The sequence below is a fragment of the Myotis lucifugus genome, unplaced genomic scaffold (genome assembly GCF_000147115.1).
Source record: "Myotis lucifugus unplaced genomic scaffold, Myoluc2.0 scaffold_338, whole genome shotgun sequence".
Taxonomy (NCBI): domain Eukaryota; kingdom Metazoa; phylum Chordata; class Mammalia; order Chiroptera; family Vespertilionidae; genus Myotis; species Myotis lucifugus.
In genome coordinates, this window is record NW_005871386.1 from 266,087 (window position 1) to 285,358 (window position 19,272).

A 19,272-nucleotide genomic window follows, 5' to 3' on the forward strand; every position below is an offset into this window, starting at 1 on the left:
TTTTTTACTTCGAAATAAGATACGTGCAGTGTGCATAGGAATTTGTTCATAGTTTTTTTTAAAAACTATAGTCCGGCCCTCCAACGGTCTGAGGGACAGTGAACTGGCCCCCTGTTTAAAAAGTTTGAGGACCCCTGCTGTCGATATTTTTGCAGTCTTCCCCTTCACTTCCACCTTAGGCATAGCCCATTGAACTAATCTGGTTCCTACAACCATTTTAGCAATTGCATCAGATCCCTCAGAACAAAGACACTCAGTTGAAAGGAAATCAGGTGTTTTAATCCCTTACAATGCCTCCTTTTAAACTGTTACAGACCACATATTTACAATTCATATGAAATGTGCAGAATGGGACACATCGAAGAGGCAGAAAACAGATTGGTAGTTGCCAGGGGCTGGGATGGGGAGGAGATGGGGAGTGATTGATAATGGGTTTGAGGTTTCTTTTTTCACTGATGAAAATGTTATAGAATTAAAGAGGGGTTTGATTGCCATGGCTGGCTGGCACAGTTGTTTGGAGGGTCGTCCTGTACACCAAAAGGTGGCAAGTTTGATTCCCGGTCAGGGCACATGACCCAGGTTGCAGGCTCGATTCCCGGTTGGAGTGCATATAGGAGGCAACTGATGGACGTTTCTCTCTTTCTCTCTTCCCCTTCTCGCTCTCTAAAATCAACAAGCATATTCTTAAGTGAGGATAAAAAATAATCTCTCTATATAAAAGGCTAATATGCTAAGTATCTGTCCGACCAGTAGCTCTGACGCACACTGAACACCAGGGGGCAGACACTCAATGCCGGAGCTGCCCAGCTGCAGTGACTTGGCAGCAGTGGTTCTCGGGTGACACACCCCAAAACCAGAGGAGGGAGCCCAATTCCTCACAGGGCCCTTCGATTCCACCTTCGGCTGTGGGTTATGTTGTTGCTGGGGCACTATCGGCCCCGAATCTGGTTTACTGCACCCTTGCATTTGTGTCCCACACCCCGTGCGACAGCAACTTTGCAGAGTGCCCTCTCACACTCCGTGACCCCTCAGGGATGTTGGAGAGCCGGTTTCAGCCCGATCCCCACAGGCCAGGCCGAGGGACCCCACCTGCCAGAGGAATCCCACTCCCTCCACAGATGCCCTTCGAGCCACAGCGCTACCCCAGGTGCGGCTGGCCAGGGAGAGATCGCAGGAGGTTGTCTCCAGGGTGTGTCCAGCCCATCTCTCCCAGTGCCGTCCCGCTGGCCACCTTCTAATTAACTTCCTTTCAATGTGCACGAATCCATGCACCGGGTTGCTAGTAATAATAATAAAGAGGGGTGATAGATCATGGTTATACAACTTTGTGAATATGCTAAAAACCACTGAATTACACACTTTTAAAGGAACTTTTATAGTATATGAATTGTACCACAATAAAAAAGTCACAAGACTTCAGAAACTGTTGGTAATAACATATTTCTTAAGTGTCAGCTTACCTTTTAGCATCAAGTCATAGAATGCCAAAGCAAGAGAGGGTTGTGTGTGAGGGGTGGAGGGTGCGGGGCGGGGGGCGGGAATTGAGGAGGGTGAATAGTTCTTCAAGAGACCATCAAGTCTGTCACATTTTGAAAATAAAGAAACTGGCTTCCAAAGAGGGGAAGTGACTTACCCAAGTCATGCAGGCAGTCCAGGGGAGAGCAAGGCTGGAACCCAAGTCTCGGGACCCCTCTCGTGCCCCTTTCCACCACCACTGCGCTGCCTACACTGCTGGTTACTATTTAAGCATCTCTGCCGTAACTCATTTGAATTATATGAAATGAGGAACATGTGCTTCAAATGATATGCTTTTTTTTTCCTCTCTAATGAAAGCATGCCTTTTCCCTATAAATAGCAATATCTCTGTGAAGGAGTAAATAAATTCGTTGTGGTAAATGTACCAAATCCAAACTGAGATTTACCTGTAACTGTCTGTCCCTTGAGGAAAGTGCCTCATTAACAGACCAAGGGAGCCCTCTACCTGTGTGTTTGTAGTATAGATTTCATTGGCAAAATCCTTGACCTGGAAAAAGCTAAAAACAAATCGAGACCAGGTATTCTAGTCCTTTGTCCCACCTTGGGTGGCGTCTACCATTCTTTGTGAAAAAATGAATGCTGTCTGAGGATGTATTTGTATGAGCAATAGGATACATGGAGGGAAATCTGCAGAAGGTTCCTTTTCTGTGAATAAGTAAGAACAATTAACAGCAGAAATAAAAGACCCAAATATGTCTTTTCTTCCCAGTGAAAACTACATTAAAATGATTCTTTTCAAAGAACTTTATACTCCTTTGAGGATATAAGATATTAGTAAGCATTTTTGTTTATCCAGCATGAAAGTTTCATTGTTTCTTTGTTTCAGCGAAAGATAGGGTTGGATGTAAAAATCATGCAGGATCCTGAAAACCTCCGCCACAGAGCTGCTGTCAATGAGAACTATGGAATCAGTTTGCCAAGTATTAATCAGAGAAAAGCCTGTGTAAGTAATCAGTTGTTTTAATGAGCTCTTAGTCTTTTTAAGAATTAAAAGGCATACATTAGTAGTGTAAGATATAATGTAGATTTTAAGTAAAGATTTTGACCCCTTTGTTCTAACATTTAATGGAGCGGCTTTCCTTCTGTTTATAATTAGAAATGATTAAAACATGTGAACCTGTTTTTAAAAGATTCATTGGCCGCTCATTCAAATTTCTCTATTTCGTTTGATGTACCTAAATAATCTAGTACCATCATTTTTAACAAGGATGAGCGAATTTAACAACAAAGAGAATTAGTAGAGAGATTTTAAATATTTTATTTCTTTGATAATAGGTTTAGTTCAAAAGGAAACAACAGCATGGTAGCAGCGTCAGTGGTGTATACTGATGCATACACACCATTTGAGAAAATCATTCTAAATCTGAAGCCAGCAGGGATTATTTCTTCAGGTCGGCAAAATGACGACAGGAGAGAGCAACCACATGGGGGTTGCATCAGGGTTCTCAGAGTCTGTGCCTGTGTTTGCATTGGTTTTCTGGTGAGTGTCCCAAAGCAAGGATCGGACTTTCTCTGTGTTGTGAGGTTTTCATAGGAGAATGAAGAGTAATGCTTGGTTTAATTGGGAAATTCTTTTATTTGAGATTATTTCTGATACTAAAAACAATGATAGAGGTGACATCTATACACTACTAAATACAGTTTTAACCTTTGGCTTCTCTCAAAAGCTCTTAAATGTATTTGGTCAAATCAAAACTAAAAACTGGTTAATTTTAGAATTTGCCATTTTAGAATCACGAAACCACTTCTAACCATCATAATAGCGTCTTAGATTAATCTTCGAAACCTCCTACATAGCCATTTTCAGCTGCCTGCTTCATTTATGTAACCGTGTAATACATTTTTTAGTTGCTTTCTATGTGCTTTATGTTATTCTAACAGGTTTGGTTTAAGAGCACTTGATCATAGAAATACCTGTATAGCCTCAGAAATAACCAGAAAGTTCGGATTTTTATTCCTGCTGAAACTTTATTTAAAATGTCATTGTGAATAATGTGAAAGAGTTTTTATCTGCTCCCATGAGCCCAAAGCCCTTGAAATAAAAATATTATTTCTCTGGCTGTGGAGACAGAAGCAGATTTCTCCTTTGTTGTTGTTGGTTTTTCCCCCTTCCATCTAAAATTAATATTGGCTTAGCTGGTGGAGCGCTGAGGCTTTGTCGCCCAAGGCAACTGTGGCATCTCATGCAAACTTTTCCTGATGAGTATTGAGGTTTACAAAGGCATCTTTCCAGATTTAGAGAGGATTATGCTTTGCTTTAATGAATCTTAGTGAAGACCTAAATAGGAATTCAAAATTATATCAAAATTTGGGGTAGACTCTTAGTCATTTATTATGTATTTTTTCCAATTCCAAAATAGGCTAAGAGCCTTGGCTATTGTGCCCATGTATGTTGAACGTGGAGGATATGGGGAAGCTCTTTGCCTTGTCTGACATATAGATAATGCATGCTCCTTTAATGTATTAAAAAATCCCCCTTTTTCATAAAACTGGAGTTTGTAAAACTTATACCAGAGCGCTTTAAAATGTATATATATTAGGTACATTTTACTCAGATTGACTACTGGCATTTCAATCAAAACAGTTGACCCTATCTTTTTATGTTGATATATGTATATATGATGGTACTAACTAAAGTAGTATTTTCACTTTGGATTTATAAAACAGAGTATTGTGTAAAAGGCCCTGTGAAAGAAATATTCAGGTGTTTGGTTTTAGACGACCATGTAGAGCGCTTGGGAACAAATACAGTTGTGATGTACTACTCAGAAAACTGTTTTTGAAAGCACTTACCCAAACCGAAGCCATGCGTCTAGCGTTGTGCTGTGTCGTTAATTAGAAAAGCAGCATCAAGGCTAATCGCTTTCTAGAACTACTCAAAAGGGTTATTATTTGGTGGCCGAGGGCCATGTGTTTCCTTACTTTCGAAACTTAAACAGCTTGTCAAAAGCCTGTATATGATCTCAGGCATTTTTTGACGGAGCAAACTTGAATATGTTGCTAATTTACATGATCAGTTCTTAGAAACTGGTATTTTCTCCACTTTGTGAAGAGGTATATCCTTCCTGATAATAAGAGGGTGGTATAAAGATTTTAATGCATTGAAAACACATATACCCCAGACACACGCGTACAATCCCCCTACCCCCACAAAACTGCCTTCAGCATGTTATATCCTATGAACTCTATTAGTACAATCAATTTACAACAAAATATTAAAAGTGAAACTTACTGATGATTTTTCCAATACCTTAAATGTGCGTAATAATAATAACGATGGTGGCAAACCCTCTGGCAGGTTTGTGAGAAGGGCCTTGTAGACATGGGGAGACCAGAAGGAACCTCTGAAACTGTTTGTACTGACTGACATTTAGTTCCAGCCAGACAGTCCCATGCAACCCATTAAAAGATCTACAGAAAATTTGACTTAGATTTACTTTTTAAAATAAAAAGGGTTTCTTAAAAGATTTGAAACATGGATCTGTTAACATGAATTTTAAAAGAACGATTATGAATGCATAACAAAATAGCCAAACAAAACATTGCTTTGAATTGCTGCGCAAATAACTCTGATTATAACTGTTATGACCTAGAAAAGAATCGTAAAAACATTTTTCTTTTTGGCAAGATGTGAGTTGCTGTAGAATTATACTAGTTCTTTGGTCCCACTTTCCAAATAAATAAATATATAATGCAATGTAAACTTAGAATCTTTTATTTATTCATGAGGTTGAATTTAATACTATTATGATTTCTAGATTTTATGAGTCATATGTTATGCAGTGTTTTTCACTAACTTAGTTGGGTAGCAACCACACTTCACAAATCATAGTTTCATTCTTTACTGTTTCACGTGGGGTGTACATTGTAATCTCTCTCGCCGAAAGCACATTCATTTCTGAAATGATAAAGTAATGGAAAGTGAGGCAATTGTGTTAATGTCAAATGATTAGAAGAAGCATCAGAAGGGGCGGGGGCAAGGAGGAGGGGGGTGGGAAAGAAGGGCTATTTCAAAACATGATTGTGTTTTAAGCCCATGCATATGGCCACAATTACAGTCACAACATAATTTGGCAACGATAGCAGAATTAGATTTAAACAAATTGATGTTACACTGCAGTAATTCAGAATGAGCTTGTTGCATTTATAAACCATAACAAGAAGCAGAGTGAATTAATAAACCCTTCTTGTCACTAAGAATAAAAAAGGGAATAATTGCTGAGATGGAGTTAACTTAACAGATGACTATAGTCAGCATCCTTTCAGCCTAGATATGGGAAAGTGAAGGTCACCCCCATCTCAGATGACATAGAGGGAACATTTTGTTGGTAAACAAATTAATCTTTTGAAAGGTCGCCATTTGTTTTAAGTTTTTATCCAGTTCTTGTCATCTGGAATCAGAGATGGACTGTCATTTCACTAGGCAGGGGTGCGGTGGAAGCAGACAAAGCTGCTTCTGTACATATCAGCACTCCTTGACAAAACTCGCCGCCTGATTGGGATGCTATGGGCTGCTGGTTTACAGCTGTCTCCGGACAAGAACGGAGGCCCACCCCTGAATTCCAATAAGATGGGCCTGCATATTCCGCCTGCTGTAAGCTGGCCCTCTGCCCACAAGTAAAATGTATTGCAGTTCAAGCCAGCAATTATCTCTTTCACTTCCTTCTGTGCTGCTTCTGTTCCCTTTTTCCAAAAACAGATGTGGGTATTCGCTCAAGTTCGGCTTCTATTCTTTCTCACACCTGCCGGGGCAGAATTTTGACAGAGGCAGGGTTTAAGGGAGCCAGCAGACGACGATCAGATGTAATCTCGTTGAGAGCAGTTTAAAAAGAAAATGTTGATTTTTCAGGAAATGTGGAGTCAGCATTTTGGCCCCCCTCCCTTTTCCCAGGAGCATTTGGTAAATTAAATTAGTTGAACAAAAGGAAATAGCTTTAAAGACATTCAAAAATGCCATATCCTATTTATGACACAGTCATTCCTCGGACTGTGATGGCCACTTCTATCACTGAAAGAGAGCTCTCCTCCGGGCTGCTTAGAGAGATTCTTGAAGAAACAATGACTTCTGCTCTTGGCCCGCAGCCTCTGAAATGTACTCCACACCTGCAGTAGTAGTGGTGCTGGCGGCAGTGGTGGTGTATTGCCTTTGCAAGTTGCTGCATTTTAGAATTTTAGTTCTGCATTGGTTTGGAGTTCTGGGAAAGCTGAAGACAGTGATATGACAGTTGTCATTGGCTGGTGTCAGGCTTTCTCACCCAAGCCCATTGCTCTGGGAGTGAAGAGAGGCAATTAGAGGCTATACCCTCATCAGATAATGTTCACAGGAAATCTGGTTGTAGTGACTTCTCTGACTTCTCGAGAATGCTGTGTATCTTGAATTTCTGTGCTAAGATCCTGCCTTCACACCCAAGCCAACCCTATGCTGAACGGCAAATATTTTTAGCTCTGGGAACAGTGGTTCTGGGTCAGAATGCCCGGTGTGAATTCTTACTAGACTGGTGCCTCCCAGAAACAACCTCCCTTTCCTCAGGTGTGAAATGTTCATAATCAGGCTATCTCATAGGATTGCACTGAGATTTAAATGAGATGATTCAAAGGTTCTGGCACCAGTAAGTGCCATAAATATTAGTTATGACTCTTGGCAGTTTTCACATGTCATACTGTGCCATGTTTTAGACAGTCGTCTAAAACTTACATTATTGTAGGGGTTGGGAGAGAGAAGGAGTATATACTGAGGTGCCTTCCAGCCTAGAAGTGAAGTGACGATTTTCTGGCCCCCCGTAGCCATGGTTGCACAGAGCATCCTCCCACTGGGCCGTCTGAGGGAGCTTACCTAATGAAACCCCTGCTCCTGAATTCTGGTTCAGCCTTGCCACTAACTAGCTGTTTCTGGAACAAGTTACCTACCGTGTTCATTCTTCTTGTCCTCATTTGTAAAATGGGCAGGCCAGATAGGAGGCAGTCTGGTGTGGCGGGAAGGATTTGGAGTCGAATAGATCAGAGTGTGGGACCTACCTGCCAGTTTCCAGGTGTGTGCCTCTAGGTCAGCAAATTAATATCTCGGGTCCTCAGTTCCCTCTTCTATAAAGTCAGGGTCATGGTGGCTACTAGGCAAGGGTGTTACGGGGGTTACAGATAATATATTAACACTGCAGGCACATGATAGTTGCCTAATAAGGTTTCTGCCTTTCTGAAAAAGGAATTAAAATTAAAAAGCTCATACTTCCTCCCCCCCTTGTTCTAAAACCCTGTGTGTTGAGAAAAGGATCTGATTTGGCTCCTTTCACACTCCAGTGTAAATGAGTGATGGGTTTAACACTGGTTTTCAAATTGTTATAGAGAACTCCAAGGCATTTCAGGAAGGTTATAAGCATTTAATTCATATTCATTTTTTGATAAATATTTTAAGGTATGCCTGACAGGGATGGCTCAGTGGATGAGTATCCTCCCATGCACCAAGAGGTTGCTGGTTCCATTCCTGGTCAGGGTAACATGCCCAGGTTTCAGGTGCGATCCCCAGTAGGGTATGTACAGGAGGCAGATTATCAATGTTTCTCTCTCTCTCTCTCTCTCTCTCTCTCTCTTCCTCTCTCTCTAAAATCAATAAAAACATATTTTAAATAAAGTGTAATAAAGAACAATACATACATACTTAAGTTAGATACCATCTTAATTGGTGCTCTCAAGTTCACTCTGTGAGCACATGGACACATGCATGTGCATGGGTGCATTTGTGTTCATGCACATGTACATTTGAACTTTTGTAAAGGTACTTTTATGAGATAGGATGCATCTCTGTACTAGTCATATTTTGAAAATCAGTTATCTTCTCATATCCTATATAATAAAAGGGTAATATGCAAATTGACCCTAATAGCAGAACGACTGGGAATGACTGGTCACTATGACACACACTAACCACCAGGGGGCAGACGCTCAATGCTGGAGCTGCCTCCTGGTGGTAAGTGAGCTCCCACAGGGGGAGCTCTGCTCAGCCACAAGCCAGGCTGATGGCTGCCAGCACAGTGGTGGTGGCAGGAGCCTCTCCTGCCTCCTCAGCAGCATTAAGAATGTCCAACTGCAGCTTAGGCCTGCTCCCTGCTGGCAAGTGGACATCCTCTGAGGGCTCCTGGGCTGCCAGAGGGATGTCTGACTGCCAGCTTAGGCCTGGTCCCCCGGGGAGCGGGCCTAAGCCAGCAGGTGGACATCCCCCGAGGGGTCCCAGACTGTGAGAGGGCATAGGCTGGGCTGAGGGACCCTCCCGAGTGCACAAATTTTTGTGCACTGGGCCTCTAGTAAACTATAATAATCATTCAAATGATTAAGTGAAGATTAAATGAGCTAATACATGTCAAGGTCTTAAAGCAGTGCCTAGTCTCTAGTAAGCATTCAATGAATGTGCTGGTATTCATTAAAAGACAGGCAAGTTCTCTGGTGCACACATTTGGGACAACATAGCAGTCAGTTGTACAGTTACAATACTGCATGTTGCATCATGATAATACAGCACTATAGATTATTTCATTGCTCACTTTAGGTTTGGGTTGGCTCTTACCTGAATACTTAAAAGATCTACAGAAAATTTGACTTAGATTTACATTTTAAATTAAATGGGTGAGTGCCTGTACAATCTTCACTTGGCATCACAAGATTGCAATGTTACTTTATGACTGCAGATAAAAGACCAGTAATAAAGCATCATCTTAAAATATGGACTCACCAGACAAAATAAAATAGGTTGTTTTGAAACTGCATATCTGAAAGAGAAAAGTGCTGAGATATCCGAAAAGAATTTAAATGGGACATGATGGAGCATATTAAAATGTTACAAGACACATTTGAAAAGTAGTTTTGATCATTCAACTCTTCAATAATATTTTATTTTTTTTAAATATGTTTTTATAGATTTTTATAGAGAGAGGAAGGCAGAGGGAGAGAGAGAAACATTGATGTGAGAGAAACATTGTTTCCCTCCTGTATGCTCCCCAACCAGGGATCAAACCCACAACCTGGACATGTTCCCTGACCGGGAATAGAACTGGCAACCTTTTGGTGCATGGAACGATGCCCAACCAACTGAGCCACATCGGCCAGGGCATTAATGGCATTTATTAAGAGTGCCAGACACTATGCTAGGTGCTTTATGTACACTATCTTATTTACCCCTACACCTATAAAATAGATGCAGTTTTTATAACCACTTGACACTTGAGGAAAGTAAGACTAAGATTTAGCTATCTGCCTAAGGTTATGAAATAAGTAAGGGAGTCAGGATTCAAATTATTTACGAAGTCTATTTGTCAAATCTCCCAAAATTGAATACTTAACAACTAATCCTTAATTATTAAGGAACATGAGTAGTTGTTAGATATTGTTAGTGATTCTATTTTGAAACAAAAATTCCTGCTGTTCCTTAAAACTTCTGAATTATTTTAATTGAAGAAAATCATGAGATTATAAGTACCATAACAAATTGTTAGCTATTTGAAATACTTATCTGTTTACATGAGGATTTTCTGCACCTTGTGCAGGCAAAATAAAACACAGAAACAAATTGTCTGCTGTGATGGAAGTAAGATTACAGTTATTACCTATAACTCTTGATTTCATAATTTGCTTTCATCAAAACAGCCTCATTGGTGGCAGTGCTGATTCATATATACATATAAATATATATATAACTAACATAAAGGGTGGGGCAAAAAAAGGTTTACACTTGTGAGTATGTGAAACACAGAGTTCACTCTTGCATTATTATTAATTAATTACTGTATTATTTCCATACAAACAACTGCAAATCTACTTTTGTCCTACTTGTTTATATACATATTTATAAAATTATACTAAATTCTCATAAAACTTGCATTTATTTACATATCAGCATTCTACTTAAGGTTGCATTTGAAAAATAGATTCTATTGCTGAAAATAAATTTAAAAATCTTTGGCACTACCGTAGAGTATTACCTCTCCCATGGGCTTTTGCTTTTTAACAAGAGTAAATCCTCTATTTAATTAAACCCGAGGAGTTAGACTCTATTAAGGGATTTCAAGCATGAACGGGCAGGGAGAAGAGGGACTTGGGAGATGCAGGGAGAGAGCCTTTGCCCTGCCCTGGAATCATCCCGGGTCAGGAGCCACCTGCTAACTAGGATCCCTGGTGGGATCCAGTGCCTTTGCACTCTGTGATTTGAGATTTGGACTTGAATTTTGTATTTGTTTGACTTTGTACTAAGAGGTTATGTTTCTAATCTCACAGTTCCACGTGGATGAGCCAAAAATGAGGTCGATAGAGGAGCCTGAGTCAGCTCTATGATAGATTTAAGGCACAAGGAGCCCATGGACAGAACTATATTATAATGTAATTGGTTTCCAACGTTTATTATTTTATGCATTTATAAGAACACTATTCTGCAAAGGGGCTCTTAGGCTTCACCAGACTGCCAAAGGGGTCCATGAACCCCCAAATTAGAACTCTCTCTGATAGGCCTCCCTTTCATTCACGCAAATATCCAGTGTGGGGCAAAGTATGTGTCAGAAAAGAGAAGTAACTTGAAAACTCTGTATTCCTGTGGATGAAAGATCCACTGCTCTCAGTTGATGGTGCATGAAACCTGCAAAAAAAAGTGGGTGCATCTAGACTGCCACTCCAGATTTTCATAAGAATTGCATCTTCATGAGTGAAAATATAAAACTTCATGCTTTCATCTAACTACCATTGCTTTCCTATAGCAAGCAGGAAAATGGAAAAGCCACAAATGTGATAATACTTGCAATATTATAGTAAGTGTTCTGTTTAAAATGAGGCAAAGGAGAAGTACTACAGCAAGTAGCACAATAGCATTAGCCATAAGAGAAATGGGCCTAATAGAACTGTTTTTATCATGACCCAGGTTAATTATCTACTGAGAGGTACTTGAGATGAATAAATACTATTGCTGTGTTCTCCAATATTCTAACCCATTGTACCTTAAACTGTACTTGGAATCAAGTATACATTCCTAACCTTTTAAAACCTCTTTGGTAGAATAGAAGTAAGTATCCAGAGATGAGAGTGATTCACCCTACACTTTCTTTAAAAGCATAGCCTCTGAATCAGAACGTGTCACGTAAGCCCAGGAGATGTCTAGTAGGTGGAGAGCCTTCTCATTGGGCCTACTACAAAGACCACTCACCTGCAGCCAACATCTTGTTTCTTTAATAATAACACTAACTAGACTACATTCCTATTTGGGGCCTTGGTCTTTTATATTTTATTTTATTTATTTGTTTGTTTGTTTGTTTATTTATTTATTTATTATTTATTATTTATTTATTTAGAATAAACACTTTTATTACACTGGCTAAGATAGGAGGGAAGAGGACTTATTTGCCTTTCTGGGCCTTGATTTTCCTCAGATAGAACTCCAGCTCCTTGCCCTCGAGCACATAGCCCTCTGCTCGGCCGGCCGCACTGGCCTGGTCTTGAAGCGATGCATGCAAGCAGCTTGCCCTGCTGGAACTGCTCCTCGAGAAGACTGCTGATTTTGGCATTCTTTTTCCTTTCATTGTATTTCTTCTGATTTTTCTTTGATCTTTTTTTGTTCAAAATCTCTTCCTCTTCAGGAGTCAGCTTGGCCCCCTTCTTGCGGCCCAGGGGCAGTGCGCAGTGGGACTCCTATCACTGTCGGTACCTTGTGCTGTCAACCAGCACGATGCAGTTCTTCACTAGGGTCTTGGTGCGGACCAGCTCGTTGTTGGATGCGTTGTAGCCAACATCAATAATCCTCGTTTTGCGTGTACAGCACTCTGAGCCCCAGGAGAAGTTGCCCACGTCCAGCCTCAAGGCCCGGTACCTCTTGTTGCCGCCGCGCACGCGGACTGTGTGTATGCGGCGGGGTCCAATCTTAGTGTTGGCAGCAGGGCGTCCCAGCTCATATTTTCGCTTCTTGTGGTAGGGCTTCCTCTTGCCCCGGCCTTGCGGCGCTTGTGCCAGTTGTCCCGAGAGACCACCCATGACTCGGCGCCGGCTCGAAAGAGAAAACGCAAAGATTCACGGTCCGGTTTGTAAAACGCAGCCCCGCCCTAAACGTAGAAAGTAGCCAGCAGTTAGGATGGTTTTGCGACCGCGTCCTGGGCCCCGCAGTTACCACGTGTCTGCGACCGCAGGAGACATTCCTCCTAAAAGGGGAATCTGGGCTCTGAAGCCCTGGGGAGGGGTTTGGGGAAGAGTCTGGGGAGAGGGTTGGGGAGGGGCTTGGGAGGGCGCTGGGGCGCGGGGCTGGGGAGAGGATTCAGGGCCTTGGTCTTTTAAATCAACTTCAACATGTTGTTGACCACATGATCATGTACTTATTTATCTTGTTTAACATGCAGAGTTGGGAACAGGGATAGGGGAACATCTCCCTGTCACCACTCTATGCTTCCTACCTAAATAATTGTACTACCCAGAGGAGGAGAGAAGCCCTGGCTGAAAGAAAGAGGATACATCAAGAAGAAAAAGAAAAAGATAGGAAAAGATGTGGGAAGGAACCAGTCCGTAATGCAAAGTATTCTTGGGGGATTTCTTGGCGAGATACCCTGCTTCTCTTATCTCCCCATGTTTTCCAAGCCACTAAAGCCACTTAGAGCAAAAGATTTAATTCCCCATGCCTGGCTGAGGGTTAGGTTCAACTTTACAGTAAGTCCTCACTTAACATCATTGATAGATTCTGTGACTTTCAGGGAAACAACACATAACAAAACCAATTTTACTGTAGTCTCATGGATGTAAACCAAAGTTCTTATGTTTTAACAAGACAATGTGGAATGAAATGCCAATCAAGAATCTGGTATACATACCTCACATAAGCCTGCCTGAGGACCTAACTACTCATTTAAGAGGTTCCTAAGAAACCTCTTTTATGAGTTTCAAAGAAACCTCTTTTATGAGGGACAATCTTTGCAGAAGGTTACCAGGAGACGTTGTAAAGTGAAAGCAGACACTCACCCAAGACAGGTAGCTGACCACCAAGAAAATGTTACCTCGACTTCCTTTCTTCCACACACTTAAAGATGTAACTGATATCTAACATTGGATTGTTTTATGTAATGGTGATTAGGAGGAAAGAGGGTTGACTCTTTCAGCAAAGGATTTTCAAAAAACTGTAACCCTCTCAGTATGGAATTATTGTTTAATTGAAAGCATTAAAATCCCAGGGGAAGTACCTGTCACCATCTTCCCACAGACTTGGGTTTATTCCTTTTACCTGTAGTTTCAAGTGAAAGGCCTATATTTTAGTAGAAGGGAAAGTAATTCCCGCACATCCTCCGTTTTCTAACCTCGGACACCTGCAGGACACCCAGCGGTGCCTCCGGGGCTCCAGGCTGCATTGTAAACTGCCGTGTATCACCTGCTCAGGACACTGCATGTGGCGTCAACGCCAGCACTTCCAAGTACTTCTCTGTGTTGGGTGTGGTGTCAAGGACAACATACACAGATTATCTCATGCAATCCTCACCATAACCCTGCAGGTTAAGTACTATTGCTACTTTCATTTTATACTCGGGGAAACTGAGGTGAAAGTGGTTAAATAATTTGCCCAAAGTCACAGAGCTATAGGTCGAAGGGTCATCATTCACATTCAGCCAGTCTGACTTCCAAGTTGGCATTCTTGGCCCTTATTCTGTACCACCTGCATGGAGCTTTGAGGATGGTGATTTGACCTGCATCCCAGGGATAGATCTGGGACCCAGTCAAGAACTGTTTCCTCAGTGACCAAGGAATTTGTGGAGAATTTCTCTGCCCTGGTCTGGAAAGAGAAATAAAGGATCAAACTTCTTAGTAAGAGGCAACATTAACTCAAGGATTAGAACAAGAAGAGGAGCTGGTACTTGTGCCCCTCCAGCTTTAGTGAGGTACAATTGACATGGAATTCTGTGTAAAGTTTAGGTGTGCAACATGATGATTAGATGCACATATATATTGTGAAGTTATTAGCACAATGAGGTTAGTTAACACCTCCGCCACCTCACATAATTACCTTTCGTGTGTGTGTGTGTGTGTGTGTGTGCGCACACATGAGCGTGCGTGTGGTGAAAACATATAAGATATACTTTCTAGAGCTGGTATTTTTAAGATGGAAACTTCCCCCAAATAGATTGTAAACCCCTTGAGGGCAGGGACCATATATCCAACATAAGGCGTAGTGTCCAATCTGGTCAGGATCCAATTTAAACGTACTGTTGGTTGTGTGTATGTGGTTAATGGCTTTGAACGACTTGTTAAGGGCCTGTGTAATTGAGTTAGGCTGTGTCAAGTTAATTTAAGTAATGAAATTTCAATGTACCTCATTTGACTACATTTGTAGAGAACTCCTCTTTTGGGCCATAAAAATGTCTTCCCAGATCTCTTTAGGTAGAATTAATTTTCCCTTCCCTAGATTATCATTGTATGCATTTAAAGCTTCTACATCCCAAGCCTTGAATTTACTGAGCAACGTTAAAGAACAGTTGAATAGCCCTGGCCGGATGGCTCACTTGGTTACAGCACCGTCGAATATGCCAAGGTTGCAGGTTCAATCCCATACAAGAAGCAACCAATGAATGCATAAATCAGTGGAACAACAAATCAGTGTTTCTCTGTCTCTCTCAAAATCAATTTTTAAAAAGGATGGTTGAATAAATACAAATGTGTAGCATATTCCTGAAAAGGAAAAATAATTCTAATAAGAAGGCCAGTTCTTTACAAATTAATCTTTATATCTAATGTCATTCCAATCAAAATTCTTATGGGTTTTGTTTGATTTGTGTGGAATATTAATTCTTTTCAACTTGCCAGTGTTCATCATCTTGAAAAACAAATGGGCAAAGGCTTCATTCCCCTCCCCCTGAAGATTAATAAAGGTGAACTTTTCATACTACTTACTAAAACATGTGATATAATTACAGTAATTATAATAGCGTCCAATGGGTAGAAAAATAAATAGGTCAATGAAAAAAAGTGAGATATTGATTTTTGAATAAAAGACAACTTTTAAGAATGTCATAAAGGTGACACTATAAGTCAGTAGTAAAGGGAGGACTTGTTAGATAAATGGTGCTGAGTCATTTGGCTAATGATTTGGAAAAAAGGATTAAGTTAAATCTTACATCCTATATCAAAGAAAATTCCAGGAGGATTAAATTAAAGTAAAATGTTTTTTAAAAGAAAAGAAATAAGCAAACCACAAAAACAGAACTATTTTTCAAGTTAGTCAAAGGAAGGTTTTTTTTCAAACGCTATAACCTCATACAATATTAACAGTCCTCATTACAAGAAAAGTCTATGTTTATATTGGGCTCCAAGCCTGGATCTGTCACCAACTTCTATATAATTTTGGGGAAGATCACTTTCACTCCCTGGGCCTTATTTTGTTCATTTGTGAATTTAGAGCATTTAATCAAATCATCTCGAAGGTCTCTTCCAGTTCTGAAAACTCACAATTCTGACTCTGATCAAAATGTATTCCTTTTGTTCCCTTCCTTTCCCATCTACAATCACCAACATATGAATGTAAAACAGAAAAGCAGACCAGGTGAAACTGTTTTCTCCTCTGATTGTGGAAATAAAATTCACAGAAGGTGTTCATGTTTTTCATTTTCCACGTATGATTTTAACAAGGCATTTGTGAAGCACCTACTATGTGCCTGACCCTGTCCAAGTGATGTTAATGCATTATCAGTTTTAATACTTAGGACATGTCAGATTATCACCCCCTTTTTACAGGTAAGAAATAGGATTGTAGAGGTTAAGATGTATGATTAAGTCATATCATATGTGGCTCACAAAGAATTTGCACTTATGTTTTTTTCTGACAGGCTGATTCAGCACTTAGGAAAATTATTCCAAGAGAAATTATGCAAAAAGGACAAACTTTTACACTTACACACACACGCACATGCACATGCAGTATTAAGATGATCGATTCCTCACAAATCAGTTTCCTTACTAAATTAATATTGTATTTTAAAAATAGATTTCATTTGTATTGGGGGGGGGTGTTAATTCCTTCATTGACTTAAGCAAAAATACCTGAAGTAGACCTGCTCCTAGCCTCCTTTCAGGCTTGCCGAGGCATCTCTTCTGCAGACTTTACTGATACAGCACAGAAATGATGGCAAAGCCCAGTGGAGCCGTTGAAGTAAAAGTCTCAATACTGCTCAGGAAGGGATGCCAAATTAAATAAAAAGAGCCCCAGCAGTTCTGCAGCTGCGTGCCAACCCAACTGCTGGTATGAGGTAAATGAGGACCAAACTTCATTTCACTTGTGACCCTCGCCGGTATTTAAACAAAAATGCCTGGAGACCGGCACACTGTTCTTTAATAGGGGAATAAGCAGCAATAGCAAAAATAATTATAATCAATGATAAACCCATTCACAAAGCCTTTCTTAGGCCTTAACTGAAAAGATTACCATTTAAACTCATTTCCTCTCATGTGGTCCCTAGTGAAGGTTGAGACAGTAGATTCTGTCTGAGCATCAGTTTTTAATCCACAGCTCTAAGTTTCCATAAGGAAAGTTACATAAAGGGCAGAGGTAATCCAGTTGCTTTCCTTTCCATTTCTTGTGACAATATTTGAGTAGTGGTGTGGCATGATGTCCACCAATAGGCAAAGATCACAAAGCATTCTCTTTTTCCTTTTATGAGATGTAATAGGTATACAGGTGAAATGCCAGTACTTTACTGTTCTCTAGTGATTATTTTTTTAGAATTTTAAAATTTATAATGGAATGTACAAATAAATGCTATCAAACATATAGAAAAATATAGCAACTAGAAATAGATTTTTACTTGTCAATCTGAATCCATCAAAAAATCCTGAGTCCCTTGTGTTTCAAGCTCTGAAGAAAAGTTTTGTCTAAAATCAAGGGATCACCTATCTTTTAACTTTGCAGAATGGAATAATATTAACACATTATAGCAATTATAATTGTTAGCTATGTATTAATCCTTTGATCATTTCCCCCCAAAATGTATTCCAAAGAATACTGGTTCCTTGGAATGTTAATAGGTATTCCATGAAAGGAAAGTTTTGTGGTCCCATAAAATTGGGAAACATGAAGTTAAAGAGAGTCGGACTAATTTTTATACCATTAGGCCACCTGGAGTCACTAACACACTGAGGTGCATTTTGAATCTTTAGGATGTTGCTGAAGTGCTGGATTTTATTGAACTATTTTTAATGGGACATTTTTAGAAGATATTATATATTTCCTTCCTTAGTCACATTTTCCTGGAATTTAATACTTTCTTGAATGGGCTTTGGGGCATTATAACAAACCATTTCTTAAATGTGATATGCAAGGCCTGTAAGGTGTGCAGACGCTCACACCTCAGACTTCTATGTGTTCAAAATAATATTTTTTCTGGAATCTCCTCCATGGTCATCTCTACTCACCACATTCTTTGAGTCTGTTCACAAGCCCATGGTCACTTCTACCCTTTTTTATCACTCTAAGACCACTTCAGTTCTGAGAACTGTGACCCTGTGTGTGTGTGTGTGTGTGTGTGTGTGTGTATGTGCCTTTTCTCTTCCTCCTCCCTCCCTTTTCCTCCTCCTCCTCCTCCTCTTCCTCCTCCTCCTCCTCCTTTTCCTCCTCCTCCTCCGCTTCTTCCTCCTCCTCCTCCTCCTCCTCCTCCTCCTCCTCCGCTTCTTCCTCCTCCTCCTCCTCCTCCTCCTCCTCCTTTTCTTCCTCCTCCTTTTCCTTCTTCTTCTGTCTCTCTCTCTCCTTCTCTCCCTCCTTTATTTCTGATATTGGTTATTTCTGTTTTCTCTTTTCCTTGATTAGTCTTACTGAAGTTAATCAATTTTATTAATCTTTTCTAAGAATCACTTTTGGCTTTGTTAATATTCTTTATTATTTGTTTTCTATTCCATTGATTTATCCTCTTTACACTTGTATTCTCTTCCTTCTACTTATTTTGAGTTTATTTTACTCTTCTTTTTTTTAAAGCTTTTAGAATCTTAGGTCATTGGCTTTAGACCTTTATTCTTGTCTAATATAAACATTTAGACTGGTAAATGTCTCTCTAAGCAGTGTTTCAGCTGCAATATACAAATTTTGATACATTGCATTTTCATTCAATTCAAAACTCCCCTCGTGATTTATTTCTTTTACTAGTGATTTATTTAGAACTGTGTTGTTTAATTTCCAAATATTTGGGAATAGTTTTACGTTCCTCATTCTTATTGAATTCTAATTTAATTTCATATGGTCAGAGAACATACTTTGTAAGATTGAAATCATTTGAAGTTGATTGAGACTTGTTTTATGGTCCAGAATATAATTTATTTTGGTGAATGTTTCATGTACACTTGAAAATAATGTACGTCCTACAGTTGTTGGCTGTAGTGTTCTATAAATATCAATTAGGTCAAGGTGGCTATGGTGATGTGCAGATCTTCTGTATCCTTGCTGATTTTAAAAATTCATCTGTTATGCAAATCACTGAGGGGGGATGTTAAAATCTTCAACTCTGATTAAAGTTTATCTATTTCTTCCTTTAGTTTTGTTTCATGCATTTTGTGTTAATATTAAAGGCATACATGTTTATGATTTTTATGTTTTCTTGGCTAATTGACCTTTTTATCTCTCTTCTCTTTAATAATACACCTTGTCTTAAAGTCTACTTTGTTTGATATTAATATAGCCACTCCTTTTTTTGGCTTACATGGTATATAAATCCCTTTTTTGTTGTTACTCCCATCTGTACCTTTAAAATTAAAATTCATCTC

General features: G+C 39.8%; 1 protein-coding gene and 1 pseudogene across 1 annotated transcript in view; one reads left to right on the forward strand and one right to left on the reverse strand.

Annotated features, from left to right (window-relative positions):
* Positions 1–5,239, forward strand: part of LOC102425481 (IQ domain-containing protein H) — a 40,360-nt gene extending 35,121 nt beyond the window's left edge. The window contains exons 5-6 of the mRNA XM_006101065.3: positions 2,363–2,479; positions 4,844–5,239. Coding sequence (XP_006101127.1) covers positions 2,363–2,479; positions 4,844–4,903 — 177 coding nt within the window. The 3' untranslated portion in view covers positions 4,904–5,239. The remainder of the gene's footprint in view (positions 1–2,362; positions 2,480–4,843) is intronic.
* A 6,654-nt stretch (positions 5,240–11,893) lies between these two features.
* LOC102428213 lies at positions 11,894–14,165 on the reverse strand (annotated as a pseudogene).
* Positions 14,166–19,272: the final 5,107 nt, after the last annotated feature.